Below are 17513 nucleotides of genomic sequence, written 5' to 3' on the forward strand. Positions count from 1 at the left end.
CTGCTTCAGTGATGGATTTAAAGTCCATCATGTTGTGTTATAAAAACCAGGTGAGAGCAACACACTTCTCAGTGACCATTTCTACATCACTACTCACTACCCTGTAGCCTTGGCCATTAGTAATTACCTTTCGGCTTGTGGATATACCCATGAAGCCATCACCAAAATCGAGATAATGCACATATCCATTACCCTCACACCTTCTTCCTGCCCGTTACAATTCCTCACTTTGTTCCTCATCCCCAGCCCCAGGAAACCACGAAACTGCTTTCTATCACTGTAACTTAGTTTGCATATTCTGGAATTATATAAAAGTGGCATCATTCTGCATGTACTCATTTTTCATCTGAGTTTGCTTGGTCAGGCTAGTATTTTGTTGAGCTCCTTTGACTTGAGGCTTTATAGTTTTATGAAATATGAAACATTTTGGACCATTAGTTCTTGAAATGCTTTTTCTGTCTCCCCTCCCCTTGGGACTCTGATTACATGTATCTTAGGCCATTTGATGTTGTCCCAGAACTCACTGATACTCTCTTCATTTGATTTTGTGTCTTTGTTCCCTGTGCATTTCATTTTGGAAAGTTTCTATTACTCTGTATTCGAGTGCACTAATCTTCTTTCCTACAGTGTCTATCTGCTATTAATCCTACCAAATGCATCTTTTCATCTCAGACATGGTAGTTTTCACTTCTGGAAATTCATCTGGGGCCATCTTTTATATCTTCCACATCTCTACTTTACACATTAATTTTTTGCCTCTAGCTTCTTAAATTGGTGGGATACAGTTATAACTATTTTTATGTCTTTGTCTGCTAATTCAGTCCTCCGTGTCATTTCTTGCTATGTTTAGATTGATCAATTTTTCTTCTCATTATGGGTCATACTTTCCTCCTTCTTTTCATGCTTGGTAATATTTGATAGGATGACACACATTTTCAATTTTGTGTTTGTGCACTGGACACTACTGTATTCTTGGGCTTTGTTTTGGGATGCAGTTAAGTTACTTTGAAACAGTTTGATCATTTCCAGTTTTGCTTTTAAACTCACTTGTCTCCTGTCTCTGAAGAGTCATCGTCCTTCACTGCTTGGTAGCCAGTGTCTTGAAAGCCATTGTTCTATCTATTTTTGTCCAGATTTTCAGTTGTTTCAGATACAAGATTATGTAAATCCAGCCCCTGTTATTACGTCTTTGTTGGAAATAGATATCTCCTGATTCCTTTTTTCCCCTTCTTTTTGTATTTCATTTTCTTTTTCCTCATCCATTTTTGTTTTGTTTTTTTTTTGTTTGTTTGTTTGTTTTTGCAGTACACGGGCCTCTCACTGTTGTGGCCTCTCCCATTGCGGAGCATAGGCTCCGGACACGCAGGCTCAGCGGCCATGGCTCACGGGCCTAGCTGCTCTGCAGCATGTGGGATCTTCCCGGACCAGGGTACGAACCCATGTCCCCTGCATTGGCAGGCGGACTCTCAACCACTGCGCCACCAGGGAAGCCCTCCTCATCCATTTTTTAAACATTTTTCTTTATCCATTATTTCCGTAAACTTATTTTTCCCCCAGTTTTATTCTCCCTCTTCATTTTTTGATCTTTCTTGTCTTAATCTTTAAGTTTTTAAAATTCCTTCTTTTTTTCTATTTCCTTTTTTATGGTACTTGACTTGTAATCCCTGAAAAATGCATAATTTTTGCTGAATGACATAAACTACAATGATCTAGTCCAAATTTGGCAGACATGGGCATATAGACAGACATTTAGAATATTAATTAATTCATTTACCTTTGTTTTGATCAAGATATTAAGTCATTTTTAACACTGAAATGGTATTATACACCTTTTCTTTTCCTTTTTCTTTTACAGAAATTAACTCATCTATTTCCCATATTTAATACTTTGTCTTATTTTGGTTTCTATGTTTTTCCACCTGTCATTCCATTAAGGTACTTTTACCAAGTGTTCTCTGAATTGAGATTTCTATTTTCTAGCCACTCCTTCTTATAAATGTTTCTCTAGATAAAAGCTCACGATATAATGTCTTTTATTACAATTCTACTTTTAGCTTTACTATAAGAGTTTTTCTGAGTAAAATTGTTTTCTTCAACAAAAACTTGACATGGTTTAGTAATCAAACTCTTACCTCTGCATAGGCCAGCTGGGTAAAGACAACAGATTCCACCTGTATAAGGCTTACTATCCCAGGCACTGTTCTAAGTCCCTTTTTTTTTTTTTTTTTTTTTTGCGGTACACGGGCCTCTCACTGTTGTGGCCTCTCCCGTTGCGGAGCATAGGCTCCGGATGCACAGGCTCAGTGGCCATGGGTCACGGGCCCAGCCGTTCCGTGACATGGGATCTTCCCGGACCGGGGCACGAACCCGTGTCCCCTGCATCGACAGGCGGACTCTCAACCACTGCGCCACCAGGGAAGCCCCTAAGTTCTTTATATACAGTGTATTAACTCATACAATTCTCAAAACAACTCTATGAAGTAGGTGGTGTCATCACCCCCATTTTACAGATGGGAAAACTGAGGCATAGATGTCGAGTCCTCTGCCCAAAGTCATAAAGCCTCTAAGAGATAGAGCTGACTCTAGTGTCTGTGCTCTCTGAGTTTATAATACGTGGTTTTCCTTTGTTGCGTAAGTGTGTTGATTACATTTCTATGAATAAGTTCAGTAATGTGCGGTATGGTGACTCCTATAGGTCATAATTTCTAATTTTATTGAACTTCTGTTACAAGTCACACAGCTAAGCACATACATAAAACCATCTAAAGGAAGTAATCATGAATTGGATGATCTTTAGCAACTTTGTAAATGGTTTGTGCTTGAAATATACTTGTTTTTTAAGGTTAATAGGGGATATTATTGTTGTTATTTTTTTTTATATGTCCTAATTTGGGGTACATCATTTCAAGCATACTGAAAGTTTTTAAACCTGTGTTCTTTCTTGGTTTCAAATAGATATTGTGGAAAATCCATCCCACCCTCTCTTACCAGTAGTGACAACTCATTAATGCTTACATTTGTGGCTGACTCTGACCTTGCTTATGAAGGCTTTTTAGTAAACTATGAAGCAATTGATGCATCAGCAGGTAATAAAACAGCATTGTATGCTTGGTTTCACTTACTGCGTTGAAGAATAGTACTGTGAGAATACTTCATGCCAAAATCTGTGACATAATGAAAGATGCTTTTAGAATAAAGTGTAGTGACTTAAGTGCCTTCCATATTAAATATAGAGTAATGAAAAGGTAAGAGTATTTTATCAATGTTAAATTTTCTAATTTTGGTAATTGCACTCTGGTTTTGTAAGAGAATGTTTATGTTCTTAGGAATAATAAAGCAGTGGGAGCAAAATATACATATGTAGTAAATCTGAGTAAAAGGAATTTGGGAGCTTTTTCTTACAACTTTTCTGTGACTTTAAAATTCTGTCAAAATTAATGTTACAAAAGAGACCAAACAATTATTTTAAGAAATTAGAGAAGGGGAGGGTGGGACGAATTGGGAGATTAGGTTTGACATAAATACATTACCGCGTGTAAAATAGATAGCTGGTGGGAACGTGCTATAGAGCACAGGCAGCTCAGCTTCGTGCTCTGTGATGACCTAGATGGGGGAAAGGAGGGGAGGGAGGTCCGGGAGGGAGGGGATATAGGTATACATATAGCCGATTCACTTCATTGTACAGCAGAAACTAACACAACACTGTAAAGCAATTTTATTTTACTCCAATGAAAAAAAAAAGAAAGAACATAGAAAAAGGACAACAGAATAAGAAACTACTACATGTAATTCTATGGCAGAAAATGAAAGATTTTTTATCAAAATATGCATTTCTAAATTTGACTTAATGAAATTGAATCTTTTCAGCTTCTTTCCTTTTAGTGTATTTTTCCTATTACTTAATTCTCATCATTACTCTGCTCTTTGCAAATGCAGTGTGAGAAACAAGCACCCTTTGCCAGCAGGGTCTTTGAGGTCATACATGAACCAGAGATGCTCCCAGCCCCAGAACCTATGGGATTTAGGCGGGTGCCATGTCTTCTTAGGCTTGTTCCCACCTGGGATGGGTACCTTTTTAGGGAGTCTGGGTTTTCCTTTTGCATAATATTTAGAAAGATAGTTCATGGACCAAAATACTATGCAGTGTAGACATACAGGGGGTGGGGTGTGTGTGGCTGAGCTTCCCAAGCATTTCACACCTTTGATTGTCCCAGAAACATGTAATTCTCGGATGCTTAAGAAAGTACTGAGAGCGTTTCCCTGTACCAGATGTGCTCCCTCTGACACCGTCCTGCATCCAGAACTCCCCAGCCTCTCATCTTTTAAAGCCCGCATCTTCCCCTTGGAGTTTCCACCAATTTCTCACTTATTTCCTCTCAGAGCAGCTGGCCACTATTGTTCATTTCAGGCTGTTCTCTGTAATAGTTCAAGTTCTGTTTTGGAAGCATGGCTTTAGATTTCTCCAGGATCCTGAGTGTGAGAAAATCATACACCTTTCTCTCCTGTGGGCTCCACTCTCGAGATAGTTCATTATCCAGCTCCAGCACCTGGGAAATTGAATCCCCAGCAGTTACAGTTGGTTATGTTATGTGATTGACATGTTTACTGGACTTTGTTCAGATTTTTCACATCCAATGACAAAAACTGGCTTCTCAAGAAATTCTAGTTGCACACAATTTTCCATCCTTTTGTGGTTTTATATGCCTCATGTTTTTGGCCCAAACCACAGCTGAATATTAGATTAGGATTTGGAGCAAGTCACTTGAACTGCCTGGGCCATAGTTTTCTCATCTGTAAAATTAAGGGATTGGATCTGATGATCTTTGGGATGTCTTCTGCCTTTAATCAACTACGAACACAAGTTTAATTTGCTGCATGAATAAACTAGCTGTAACTCAGATAACAAACGATACAGGTGGGACCTCCTAAAATATTATGGAAGTCTTTGTAACAATATGCAGTATCTCTGCAGTGACTCACACAGCCTCGCTAAAACCACGCTGGCTTGTAAAGCAATATCTAGTGCAATAGGAGTAATCTGGCAGGGAGGATGATAAATTTTAATTCAGGAAGATAAGATACAGGTAAAATAAAAGTAAGTTGTGAGAAAGGAAAGAAGCAAGCTGGACAGAAAAGAAAACTGACAAAGACAAGACAGGTGATGAAAGAGAAGGGCATCCTGAGGTGGCAAACCCTAAAGACTCTCGAGTCTGCCTCCCTGTGAGGTCATCGCTACTTTGGCTGTGTTTGGTCCAGACAGGGCTGAAATCACAGACAGGGAAGTGTTTGCTTTCCACCCCTTGGCTGAGCCTGGCTGGTCTCTGTGTGCCTGCCCTTTGCTGGATGATTTCATCAGCCTGACTACCACAGTCAGATATTCTAAACAGCAATCTAATCACTGGATCCAGGAGGCCGTATGGCACCCCCATCTTATCATTTAGGAGCCTGTCTCAGTTTCCCATAGATGAGGACATGAGGGATGGGCTCTCATGAATTTCTGAGGGCGCCCCTGAAGGACTGCTCAGGGGAGGACTGCTCAGGGGAGGACGGCTCAGGAGACTGATGTGCAGGTTGGGCTGGTGACAGCCAGGCAGGCAGCCCGAGTCTGAGTTAGCTGCCCACCTGGAAAGAGGGATGCTTTCTGTTCAGTTGTCATCTTATTTTTGACATTTTCTGCAGTGTTAGGGAAAAGTGTCAACGGACGCTCAATCACTGGCCCTCATCCTATCTTACTGCTTTAGCAAAAGTTATCTTTAGGCACTAATGACAGTCCTGGGTTGTTGGCTTTTAGTCCATTGGCACGACAGGTGTGAGTTTCTCTGCTGTTTCCTGCCTTCATCTGGTAAAGGTTAAATTTCCTGACTTGAATCCAGTTACTTTTCCATCTGTAGTTGTACCATGGGGCTGTGATGTCAGCCCCTAAATATGTGTGTGGGAGGAAAGAGATTGACTGCTGCTCCTTGCTTTGACTCCCTCCCCCATCAGTGTTTCTGCTTTCATCCAGATGTGCCTGGGGCAATAGAGACAAAGACCTAACTAGAAAATGCTGGCGGCTAGAAACCCTTAAGAATTTCTTAGTAACTGATTTATGAACCGGGGTTTTAAATGTTTGCTAATTTAACATACAAAATATTTGAATTCAGAGACAATATACTTGATTAGTTAACTTTAATTTAAACTGTAATTTTATTTTCTATCAACATCTGCTGCATATACGTCAATATAATCCTACCAAGAGGGGACTTTAAAAGGATAAGAAAGAATAGAGAAACGTACCTGACACACTTTTTACTTTAACATTAGAAGAAAACCTGTATAACATCTAGTCTAGTGTTTTTCAAACATTGAAGCATTCATGACTCCTCAGTGGGTCATGATATTATCTTATCAGATTGTTACCTACATTTGGGGAAAGTATGGAGTAGAATAGAAAAGAATAGACTAGAAAATATCAGAGCTTATCATGAAGGGTTTGGTGTTACTTCATGAAACCTCTTTGCATTATCTGTGTATGTGCATGATTGATGTAAATGTATTTTTATGGTGTGCCAGAAAATTCAAAACACTAGTCTGATTACCTTATCTAGTCCAATTACCTTATTTTTCAAATGAGGAAAATTGAAGTCCAGAATTGAATTTATCCTCCCAAGAATACATAGCTAAGTTGGTTTAGAAGCCACACACAAGCAATCCAGTTCAAACATGGAATTCATTTGTTTCACCAAATCTAGACTAGCTCTTAGAAAAGCCCTCGATGCCCTGCACATGGGGGTGGCTGGTAACATTCCATTCAGAGCTACAGTAGAATGGCAGTGGGCTTTTCCTATTTTTTGCTAGGGGAAGAGCTTTACAGTTGTTTGGGGAAATGTCCAGGAAGTATCAGAAGCACATCAACATTAGGTTAAAAGTCGGCCCTGGGCTTCCCTGGTGGCGCAGTGGTTGAGAGTCCGCCTGCCGATGCAGGGGACACGGGTTCGTGAAGATCCCACGTGCCGCGGAGCGGCTGGGTCCGTGAGCCATGGCCGCTGAGCCTGCGCGTCCGGAGCCTGTGCTCCGCAACGGGAAAGGCCACAACAGTGAGAGGCCCGCGTACCGCTAAAAAGAAAAAAAAAAATGTCGGCCCTAGTGGGCTTTGGCGGCCTTCTCATTCCCCGCTCAGAGCTCCCACCTACCCGGCAGTGGGTGTTCAGTGCAGTTTTTCATCCATCACCCTGGACCACTGAGCCCAGAAGAGGCATCTAAGAGTGAGAAGTCAAGAAATGATTACCAGAAGGGAAGACGAGGGTTTCCTTAGAAAAAAATGCATAGAGAGAGTCTGTTTCTATTTTAAAACTTCAATCCGGCAGAGCAGTGTTCTCAAACGCTAGTGTTCATTGGATGCTCGAGGTGGGGTTTTCTTGTTACAGATTCAGGTATCAGAACCCCACCCAGGTATTCTGATTCACATAGGTCTAGGGTAGGTTTTCACCAAGCAATTCAAGTGGTTCTAATGAAACTTTGCATTTCATCAGAGACTCTGAAAGTCAAGTCCTAGCATGTAGATTGCTGTAGAATTACAACTGAGGTGTAATGGTGGATTGGGCTGTAACTGCTCATGGGGGAAGGGACTTTCTATTATTTGGTGAAAGAAAGGCTGAAGGTGAAGTCAGAGCCTCGGTTCTAGTCCCAGCCTTGCTGCTAACTTGGAAAGCTATGGGCGAGTCACAAGCCTCTCTGATTCTTTCTAACCAACTTGAATTCTGTACTTTCTGCTCTGAGATATTCAGATATTTTTAAGGATTTTTACGTACGTCTATTGATCTCTTAAAGATTTACTTTCTCATTGGTCAGTAGTTTCTCGTATTTTTGTAGATATGGGTTTCCCAGCAGTTCCCAGCTCAGTAGATTTATCTTATTTAAGTTATCATATTTCTCAGTTCTTAGAATAAAAATGCTAAACAAAGCATTGTGATATTCTTAGTTTTCTACTCACCTTCATTTCTAAATTGACATTTCATGCTTAGAGAAACCAGGGATTAATAAAGACCACAGGATTTGGAAAGGAAGGACTTGGGGTTGAATTTTATCTTTGTCATGTCTGAACTAAGTGATTTTCAGAGCTTAACCTCCAGGAGTCTCATATCCTTCACCTGTACCTTCATCTCTACGAAGTGGAGGTTATAATGCCTGGCTGTTTCACATAGTTGGGGAAGATAAAATGAGACATTTTCTGTGAAAATTATGTAATAGGTGTAAACCGCCATGATTGTGCCAGATTTAAAATAGAATTACTGATATCCAAATACAGTTTTACAATAGCTGCTTTAGTGATTTAGCTTATATTCATGTTCATTAAAATTGGTCATCTATATGGGAAAAGAAAAAGCCATGACTGTGACCACCTAGCAGAAAATTGTAGGCAAATGTTAAATTTGGGTTAGGGAGGCTTCTTCTTTCCTCGTGAAGAAATTGAACCTGTAATTTTATATTCTCTCAAGTCGTCACTTTGAAGGTTGTTAAACCAAATATGCCAATAAAAGCAGATGGTGGTTCCGGAGTTAATTAGAAAATCTGAGGTCATAGGTATTCACGTAAACACAAGAAGTTTCCTAAATGATTTCAGAAAGCACCACCTATAGGTGGATCCCTAGTGTGACTGGCTCATCACAAAAGCTATCTCACAAGCCAAAGCAGGGAGGTGGTGGAGCAGCTACCCATAAATCTAGGGTCTCCCTAGGAGATACATTCTTCTATCTACAGGGTCAGTTTATCCTACTCCCGTCACCCAAATCGTATGGGGCGATACCATCGTTGCTTTTTGAGTTGGAGGATTATCTGTGTTTTGAATTTTCCCTTGGGTAATGAGCTGAATGCTATGTTACTAACACTTATTTAAAGGTGCTTAGTAGAGGCAGACACACCTTGTGATTTTTAGAAAAATACGCTTTTGTGATCTTGTAGTGGTCCACAGCAGATGTTTGTGGACTTCCTCTTTTTTTTTTCTTTTGAAGTTGGTCAGAAAGAAAGATGTGAGAGGCCTACTAATAGCTGTCTTTGATCTTCAGAGATGTGTTTTTCCACTGCTAGTTCAGTTGAATTTAGTGGATGGAAGAAATCTACTTTTCTTCTTTATCTCTTTGTAAATGTTGTTAGACCATAAAAAAAGGCAAACTGCCATTGGATATGAGTTTTCCTTTGGCTACATAAGGTGTAAACAAAAGGCATTTTCCATGTTTGTATCTTGTGTTGATGTAAGAAGCATCATGGCAACACGTGAATATCCTTTTATGGGAATATATTCAACTTTAGTTATTTGTGGTTTATTGCAAAGCATAAGAGGAAGCCAAAGTCTAGCGTATTCTCAGTATACAGCCTCTAAGCATGAGCCTTACTGATATTTCCCAGTATGAATATTATTCTATAAACACCAGTTTACACTGTCAAGGGAAGAACACTTGAACATCGTACAGATTTCAGTGTTAGATAAGAGGACTTACTAACCTTTCAAGAAACAAGTACGTTAAGTTTAGAGAACCATTGTTTTTCTCTCTGTAATACAAATTAGATATGTGAATCTCATAAAACTACAGTCAAATTTTAACATTAAATATTCTATCATTTAATATTTGTAGCAGGTGAACCTGCTCCAGCCTGGCAGGAGCTACTCTCCTCTGGCATGACTTTTGAAGTCTCACCCCATGCTTGCCCAGTCCAGGCTCTGGCAGGAATTCATAGGGAACTTTCCGCAGATGCCTGGTTCCCCTCTCTGTATGTGTCTTCCTCACTGGAGCAGTGCCAGTGCCTTTGGGAGCCCTACACTCTGATCCCTGCTTCCTCGGCTCAACAGGACTGTCATTCACTACTTTGGCTTCAGCTGTGGTCAGAAAATTCTTGGCCCGGATAAAAAGCCAAGGAAATCAAGACTCCTACCTCATGAATTTTCTTTCGGTTAAGGATTGCAGTCTTGGACTGCCTGTGGCCCAGTGCATCCTATATTTTGTCCAGTTTTATAGCTGTTATGGAGAGGGGCTAGTCTAGTATTAGTTACTCGCCATGGCTGGAAACGGAGATTCCTATAACTTAAATTTAGTAAACATTATAAAATATTAAAGTATCACAATATACCCACGAGAGAGGATAGGGGAAAATGAGGTGAGAAAAGTGGAAGGGGTAGGGATGGCGTAGAGACAATGGTAGGAAGTTAGATACCTGTCCCCCACTTCTTAGTTTTCAGCACATTAAGTAATATAATTATAACAAATATTTATTAGATGTGATCTGGGCCGGGTACTGTGGTGACAATTAATAAAGGTTAACAAGGTCCCATTCATATCTCAATGAATGAGAGGAAAGGCTTAGTAGAGGAAATATACTCACATAAACACAATCACAATAAAATATATATTGGGGGTTCAGATTCAATTTGCATAAAGTTTTATTGAGCACAAGGACATTAATTCTGTCTGATCAGGAAATGTTTCACAGAGGAAGTGATATTTGAATTTGACTTTGAATGACGGGTAAGAGTTTATTTGTTATAGGTGTGTTGGGGAAGGAGGGCAGGTTGTCGGATACAGCATGTTAAACAAAGTGAACAGCGTGAAGATCATTTGAATACCTCAGGGACCGTTTTTTTACCTTTGTGCCAACAATGGAAAAGAAGCTTGATGTGTAAATCAGAATTTCAGTAGGGATTCACAAGCACCTACCCGTTACAAGTACTACAATAATCACTTGCATATGGACAAGGTACAGGGAAATTACTCAGCATTACCTCTCAAAATTTTTCATTAAAATTTCCTTTACTTGGGAACCTGATTATACAGGCCATTCTCCTGCAGACTCATTCCAAGTTGCACTGAAAATACAACTGTGAGTTGTATCTCCCCTCTGGGGGTAGAGTGGGAAAGCAAGGAGCAGTATCATTTTAAGAACAAGTGAAACGGGCAGAGAATTCGCTCTCGATATTTGATTTAGCGACTAAAGCTATTTGAATGCAGGGGTGGTCAATTAGTCTGTAAGTTCGTCAGCTCAGGGAGACTGGGTCACAGCCTTCACTTACTGTGCATTTGATCCATAAATTTTTATCTTAGTAATACTCATTAGTGGATCTGAAATACTGCTTTCTCTCTGCCTTTTCCCTTCCTTTTTTTCTCCCTTCCTTCTCCCCTCCCTCCCTTCCTTCTTTTCTTCCTTGACCCTTGAGGAAATATCTTGGCAGCCTGTAGAAAAGTATAGAAGTATATACAACATTCATCCCTGGAGTTAAATATCACTGTCAACTCCTTCAATAAACTAAGCCTTGATTTCTTGCTGTTTAAAATCGAGTAAACCAAATGTATGGTGAACGCCAGTTACTCCGAAGGCCGTACGTAGGTAGGAGAACCTGTAGTATTTCCTGTGCATCTCTGTGCTCTCAGTGCCAGTGGTTCCGCTTTCCTTTTCTGAGTATGATTATGCAGCTGCAACTGGGGGAAGTCGCACACCTGAACATCCTCATTTTCTTTTTTTTTTTTTTTTTTTTTTTTCAAAGCACATTTTCTAAATTTATTACTGATTTTTATATGTTGATTTTTCTATAACACATTTATTACTTTGTATCATTAATCTTCTATCTAAAATCCTTAATTGCCTTACTAATTCTAAAAGGTGTAGCTTCCGTTTAGATTTCTAAGTAAATAATTATATTGTCAATGAATGAGGATATTTTCTATTCCAATCTTTAACCCATTACTTGTTTTTCTTGTCTTGGTGCAGTGACTGACTCCTTTGGTATTATATTTAATACATACTGTGATATTAGAATGTTGTATTATTCATAATCTTTAAGCTAATATTATTAACAGTTTAATATCCATTCTGTTGTTGTCATAGTGTTTTGATAGATGCACTTTTCCAGATTAAGATAATTTGCTTTGTTCCTCCATTGCTGAAAATTTGTTTATGTATTTTCTTAATTTTAATATTGAATGTATAATTTCAGTTAAGTATTTTTTTCCTGAACTTAGTGAAATAGTCATTTTTGTTTCTTTTCTTCATTCCTCATAAAGTGTAATGGTTCAGTCTCCTCCAAAACCTGTCAAAGACCTGTGTCTACTCCTGGGTCCTAGATTTATGTGATTTCTGGATACAATTGAAGACACATTAAGAATGCATTGAAACCAGACTTTCTTTGAAAAATATCTCAGATTTGGAGGGCATTTGGAGTGGGTTGGTTGGTGACTAGAGAGTTTGAAGGGCTGAATAGGTCAACTGTTAAGGTAGAACAGTTAGTCGTTATTTAGGACATAAACTTATCCAGGTCCTACCTAAATGTTCCATATGAACGATCTAATTTATTCCCCACATTTATGCTCTGCTTTTCTTACACTTTTCTGTTCTATTTCGAAGCATAATGATGGTCACTACCATTTACTGAGCACGTAGCACGTCCAAGTCCTTTAATTGCATGACCTCTCTGACGCTTGGGTGTGCACTCAAAGATAGTTACAACTCCATCTTAGAGATGAGGGTCAGAGAGGTGAAGCAACTTGCCTAAGGTTGTGCAGTTTGTCATTGTTTGAGCTGGGCGTTGATTCAAGGTCACTCTGATCCCTGGGTCTCTTCTCCCATTTATCACCCTGTGGCTGAGTACCAGCTTTGTCATTTCTCATAAATTCATGCTTTGACAAAAACCATTTTGAAAGAAGGGTACAAAAAGAAGAGCAGAACTGAATTATTGCTAGGCCTCCCCCTGTGATTTCTGCATTTGAGCCTAATTTTTAATGTTTACAGTAAGTTGCATGGATTAAAAAAATTATAGCACTTCCAAGAACCAAAAAGTCACGATTATATGTAACAAATTCCACTACACAGCTTAGGTTTACTATTAGTAATTGTTCTTGCCTTTGAGACCAAAAACTTTGTTCTGAAAGGAAATCGTTCTTTGAACATCCCCGAATGGCCTATTGGAAATCAAGTATCTTGGCAAAAATTAATGAAGTGTATATTACTGAATGTCTGGTAAATGTAGTACAGTATTTTTTATTTCCTCTCTTGTGATCTGTTTCTTTTCACAGCATGCTTGGAAGACTATACAGGTGAATCTGGGACTTTCGCTTCTCCAAACTTCCCCAGTAATTATCCCAACAACTTAGAATGCATTTATAGGATCACGGTGAAGACCAGCCAGCAGATTGCATTGCACTTCACAAACTTCTCCTTGGAGGAGGCCATTGGTGGAACTTGTGTAGCAGATTATGTGGAAATCAGGTGAGCACCTTTATTTCATCATAATCTTTTTCATTATTTATTTTCATTCATAATCTTTCTTGGAAAGGTGAAGGAAAAAATATAGAAATTTTCTGTAAAGCTACCTTTTGTGCTCTTTCTTGCAAGATAGAAAGTTTGTCATTCTATCCTGCTGAGCTGAATGAATAAGCATTTTCAGAACTCTAACGGAAAACTGATGAACTCATAAAAGTGCTAACAAAAGATCAAGATTAAAAAAAAAAATTAATTACATGGGACTGAGTGAACCGATGAGGATGATTATAATTTTTGTGACTTTCTGTTTGAATAAAAATAAATAAATAAATAATAAAGTTTGTCATTTGGAACCTGGCTTAACAGTAGGAAAACAGAAAATTGCATAAGATTCAGTGGTTATTTAGAAGTGATTATTTTATTGGGAATATTTAAAAATAAACTGTGAATTTTATTTGGGCAGAGTAAACAGATATACTACTGGTCTGAAATTAGACACTTGCAATTCAGGTACTGAATACCTACTTTATGTAAAATCAATTTAAGTTTTAAGCTGTTTACTGTCCATTTAGTCTAATTTGTCATAAAAACGATGGTAAGATAAAGTTTTCGCAAAGTTTTTTTGTGTTCAGATAATAAATTCTAGGCTTGTGAATTTCAGTGCAAGGCTTTATTCTTTAATTCTTTAGTGCTTTGAAAGAATGGGTTTTAAAAAGTTATATTTGCAGTAAAGGTGAGTTAAGTTATACATTAATATCTCCCCAAATCATTACATTGAGTTAAATTAGACTAATCAGTTTGGTGTGCATCTGTGTTAAATTTTTTATTTGGCATTTCAAAAGCCTAGAATCTTATACTATTTTACAGTAAATTTTGTTCTATGATGTAAAGTAAGGTACTAAAACAATAAAGCATTATCATACCATGTAATGCTAAAACAACATAATTTTCAGCAATCATTGGACTTTAATGTTGAGTGAATATTTTTTTTCTAGGCTTGAAAAAGCTATAGATTATAAACTAGATTTAAGACCCTAAAAGTTCTTGGGGAAAGAATTATTTTCAAAATTTTGCTTAACTATGTCAAATATATTAAATTTTGAAAATTTTCAAATGAGAAGAAAAGCATTTAAGTTTTCTCCATAAAATTTCTTTTTTTTTTTTTTTTTTGCTGTACTCGGGCCTCTCACCGCTGTGGCCTCTCCCGTTGCGGAGCACAGGCTCCGGACGCGCAGGCTCAGCGGCCATGGCTCACGGGCCCAGCCGCTCCGCGGCATGTGGGATCTTCCCGGACCGGGGCGCGAACCCGCGTCCCCTGCTTCGGCAGGCGGACTCTCAACCACTGCGCCACCAGGGAAGCCCTTCTCTATAAAATTAAGCAACATTTGTTTCTACTGTGAATAATTATGGTTTCTTTATCCTTTGTTCTCTGACCCATTTGCCAGATGCTGTATTTGAGAGGGAGAAGATTAAACACTTTTTCTCCATTTGCAGCTGGTTATATAAAATGTCATGCCAACCATACATGATGGTTATTCTATGTTATTATTCATATATTATTTAATGAAGTGAAAAATTGAAAACTTGAAATTGTTTTTAGCATATTTGAGAGAGAGGTTGACTGACAAACTGATTTGTTTTTGATCTCAAAGTTCAATTAACGTTAAATGTTTATATCGTAATATTATCAATACCCTAACAAATGATCACATCTGTATTTTTTCACAGGAATGGAGGCTATGAAACTTCACCACTCCTGGGGCAATACTGTGGCTCAAATCTACCTCCAAGAATCATCTCCCACAGTAACAAACTATGGTTAAAATTTAAGAGTGACTTCTTTGGCTCAGGGCCTGGATTCTCGGCTTACTGGGATGGGTCATTAACAGGTAGATGACCAAGACTTGTCTTTTATTGGAGAGTCCAGTCTAACTGGCATCTTGATTGTTGGATTGCTGTGCTCTTATCTATTTTTTTTCCAGCTGTATTTTGTCAGTACTATTTATTATTATTATTACTTTTTGTGGTACGCGGGCCTCTCACTGTCGTGGCCTCTCCCGTTGCGGAGCACAGGCTCCGGACGCGCAGGCTCAGCGGCCATGGCTCACGGGCCCAGCCGCTCCACGGCATGTGGGATCTTCCCGAACTGGGGCACGAACCTGTGTCCCCTGCATCGGCAGGCGGACTCTCAACCGCTGCGCCACCAGGGAAGCCCTGTCAGTACTATTTATAATAAACTTCAACATTGTGAATATTTCTGAATTAACAGTAGCCGTTTTGTTTTTATTTTTATTTTTGAAGGACAGAGTAAGGGAAAATGTTCTAGTTCCCTGGTATAGTTCATCAAGCTGTTCATCTTGGTTAGGAAAAGGAAAGTACATTGACGTGAATTAGGGTTACAGGCTAGCTACTCTTTGGTGGTGCAGTTTTGTTTTGCAACTTGGTTTAAGGGGAGTGACAGTAGCACCAGTTTGATATAGACAAGAAGATGCAGTTTTACCAGAAAGAAAAGGATGTGTGTCATCCTATGTCTCTCTCCCGTAGGTTGTGGAGGCAATCTCACCACTCCCACCGGCATGTTCACATCTCCCAACTACCCGATGCCCTACCACCACGGCTCCCAGTGCCACTGGTGGTTGAAATCCAGCCACGGCAGTCCTTTTGAACTGGAATTTGAAGACTTCCATTTGGAGTACCATCCAAACTGCACTTCAGATTATCTGGCCGTATGTATAAAGTTTCACTTGTAGCCTCCACTGCTTCCATCTTGCCCAACACACCTTAACGCATCATTTTTTATTTTTGGATTCGGGAAAGGGGAACATTTAAACAAAAGATCCATATTAAAAACTTAAACAGAATAAAAAATTAAAATAAAATTTGATGAAAATAGCCTTCTAGGTACAGCATATATTAATGAATGTCTTGGTACACTAAGTACTTAAAATATCAATATATTGAATATGCACTGTTAAGATATGGTTAAAATCTCCTGAAAGGGGTTGTGAGATTTTTCATAATTAGTATCTGCATAATTTCTGTATATACACTGAAAACTAACAATCTGGAGGATGTATTAGAGGGTGAATTAGAGAAGATAATTGAAGTCATCGAAACAGGACTCTTTACAGTATCAGCAAGTCACCCTCGTCCATTGAAAAACCATCTAAATAAAAAATGTATTAAAGTGCAATAAATTATAAACTATGAACTGAAAAAGCAAGGAAGACTACTGACAATAGCTATGGTCTCCAAAACATGTAATAATCCTTCATTTTCAATCTTTACATTTCAACCTGGGTTCTGAGTTCATGGCTCAAGTTTATTGACATTCAAATATAATTTTAAAAGATATTTTGATTCAGGACTTTTCTTTTGTCATATCATTTTGTATTTCTTCCCCACTTCTTAAGAAATACAGTGTCCTTTAGATAATGTTTATAGCCATAATCATCTGACATTTAAAACGTTTTCTTAAAGGTATATGATGGGCCAAGTACCAGCTCTCATCTGCTAACCCAGCTTTGTGGGAATGAGAAACCGCCTGTCATCCGTTCTAGTGGAGACAGCATGTCTTTAAAACTGAGGACAGATGAAGGTCAGCAAGGACGTGGCTTCCTGCTTAAATACCACCAGAGTAAGTGTGTGTGCCGGTTGCTTGGTGCCTATAGTGGGTCTTCAATCTCTGGATGAATGAAGCAAATTGAACTAAGTGTAACCCATTGGTTTGAGCAACTGAAAGAAATCTTACCTCCTTATGAAAAAAAATTTAACTCTATTTGAGGGAGAAATGCTTACGCCTTGAATTTAATGTCGTGCAACTAAAGCACGTGGTAATCTACAGAAACTTGGAAGGGGACTATGCTGAGACAGTTGCAATTCAGCTAAAGATCAGTGTAACAGGTTAGCAGCTAATGGGTTTTCATTTGGATTAAACATTAGTCTTCTAATTAGACATTATTCCATTGTACCGAAGTGTATCAAACACTATTGTTTTTGTCTTCTGTCTCAAAAGGTACTTAAATTTTATTAAGGGAGACTATGCTTATGAATCGTATGTGAAGTAGGCACATTCTTTGCTGTGGAAAAATCTGGTCATTGTAGAGATGCCGTTTTAAAATCTGCTTTCCCTTGAGGCAAGATGGTGGAACTAAAAGAGTATTGAACAAAGAGTCAAGGGTCCCAGGTGTTTGTCCTGACCCCCAAGTCCCTCGGAAGTTCACTTCTTTTCTCTGGGGTTACATGACTTTCTCATAAAAAAAGATTACATTAGTTGATCAGGAAAATCT

The 17513-nt window shown here is 38.8% G+C and overlaps 1 protein-coding gene across 1 annotated transcript in view; it reads left to right on the forward strand.

Moving 5' to 3' along the window:
- CUBN (cubilin) overlaps window positions 1-17513 on the forward strand; it is a 273447-nt gene that overhangs the window by 52259 nt on the left and 203675 nt on the right. The window contains exons 22-26 of the mRNA XM_007460874.1: window positions 2956-3086; window positions 13038-13230; window positions 14953-15113; window positions 15769-15950; window positions 16705-16861. Of these exons, the coding sequence (XP_007460936.1) occupies window positions 2956-3086; window positions 13038-13230; window positions 14953-15113; window positions 15769-15950; window positions 16705-16861 (824 nt within the window). The remainder of the gene's footprint in view (window positions 1-2955; window positions 3087-13037; window positions 13231-14952; window positions 15114-15768; window positions 15951-16704; window positions 16862-17513) is intronic.

This window comes from Lipotes vexillifer, unplaced genomic scaffold, assembly GCF_000442215.2.
Source record: "Lipotes vexillifer unplaced genomic scaffold, Lipotes_vexillifer_v1.1 scaffold534, whole genome shotgun sequence".
NCBI classification, from domain to species: domain Eukaryota; kingdom Metazoa; phylum Chordata; class Mammalia; order Artiodactyla; family Lipotidae; genus Lipotes; species Lipotes vexillifer.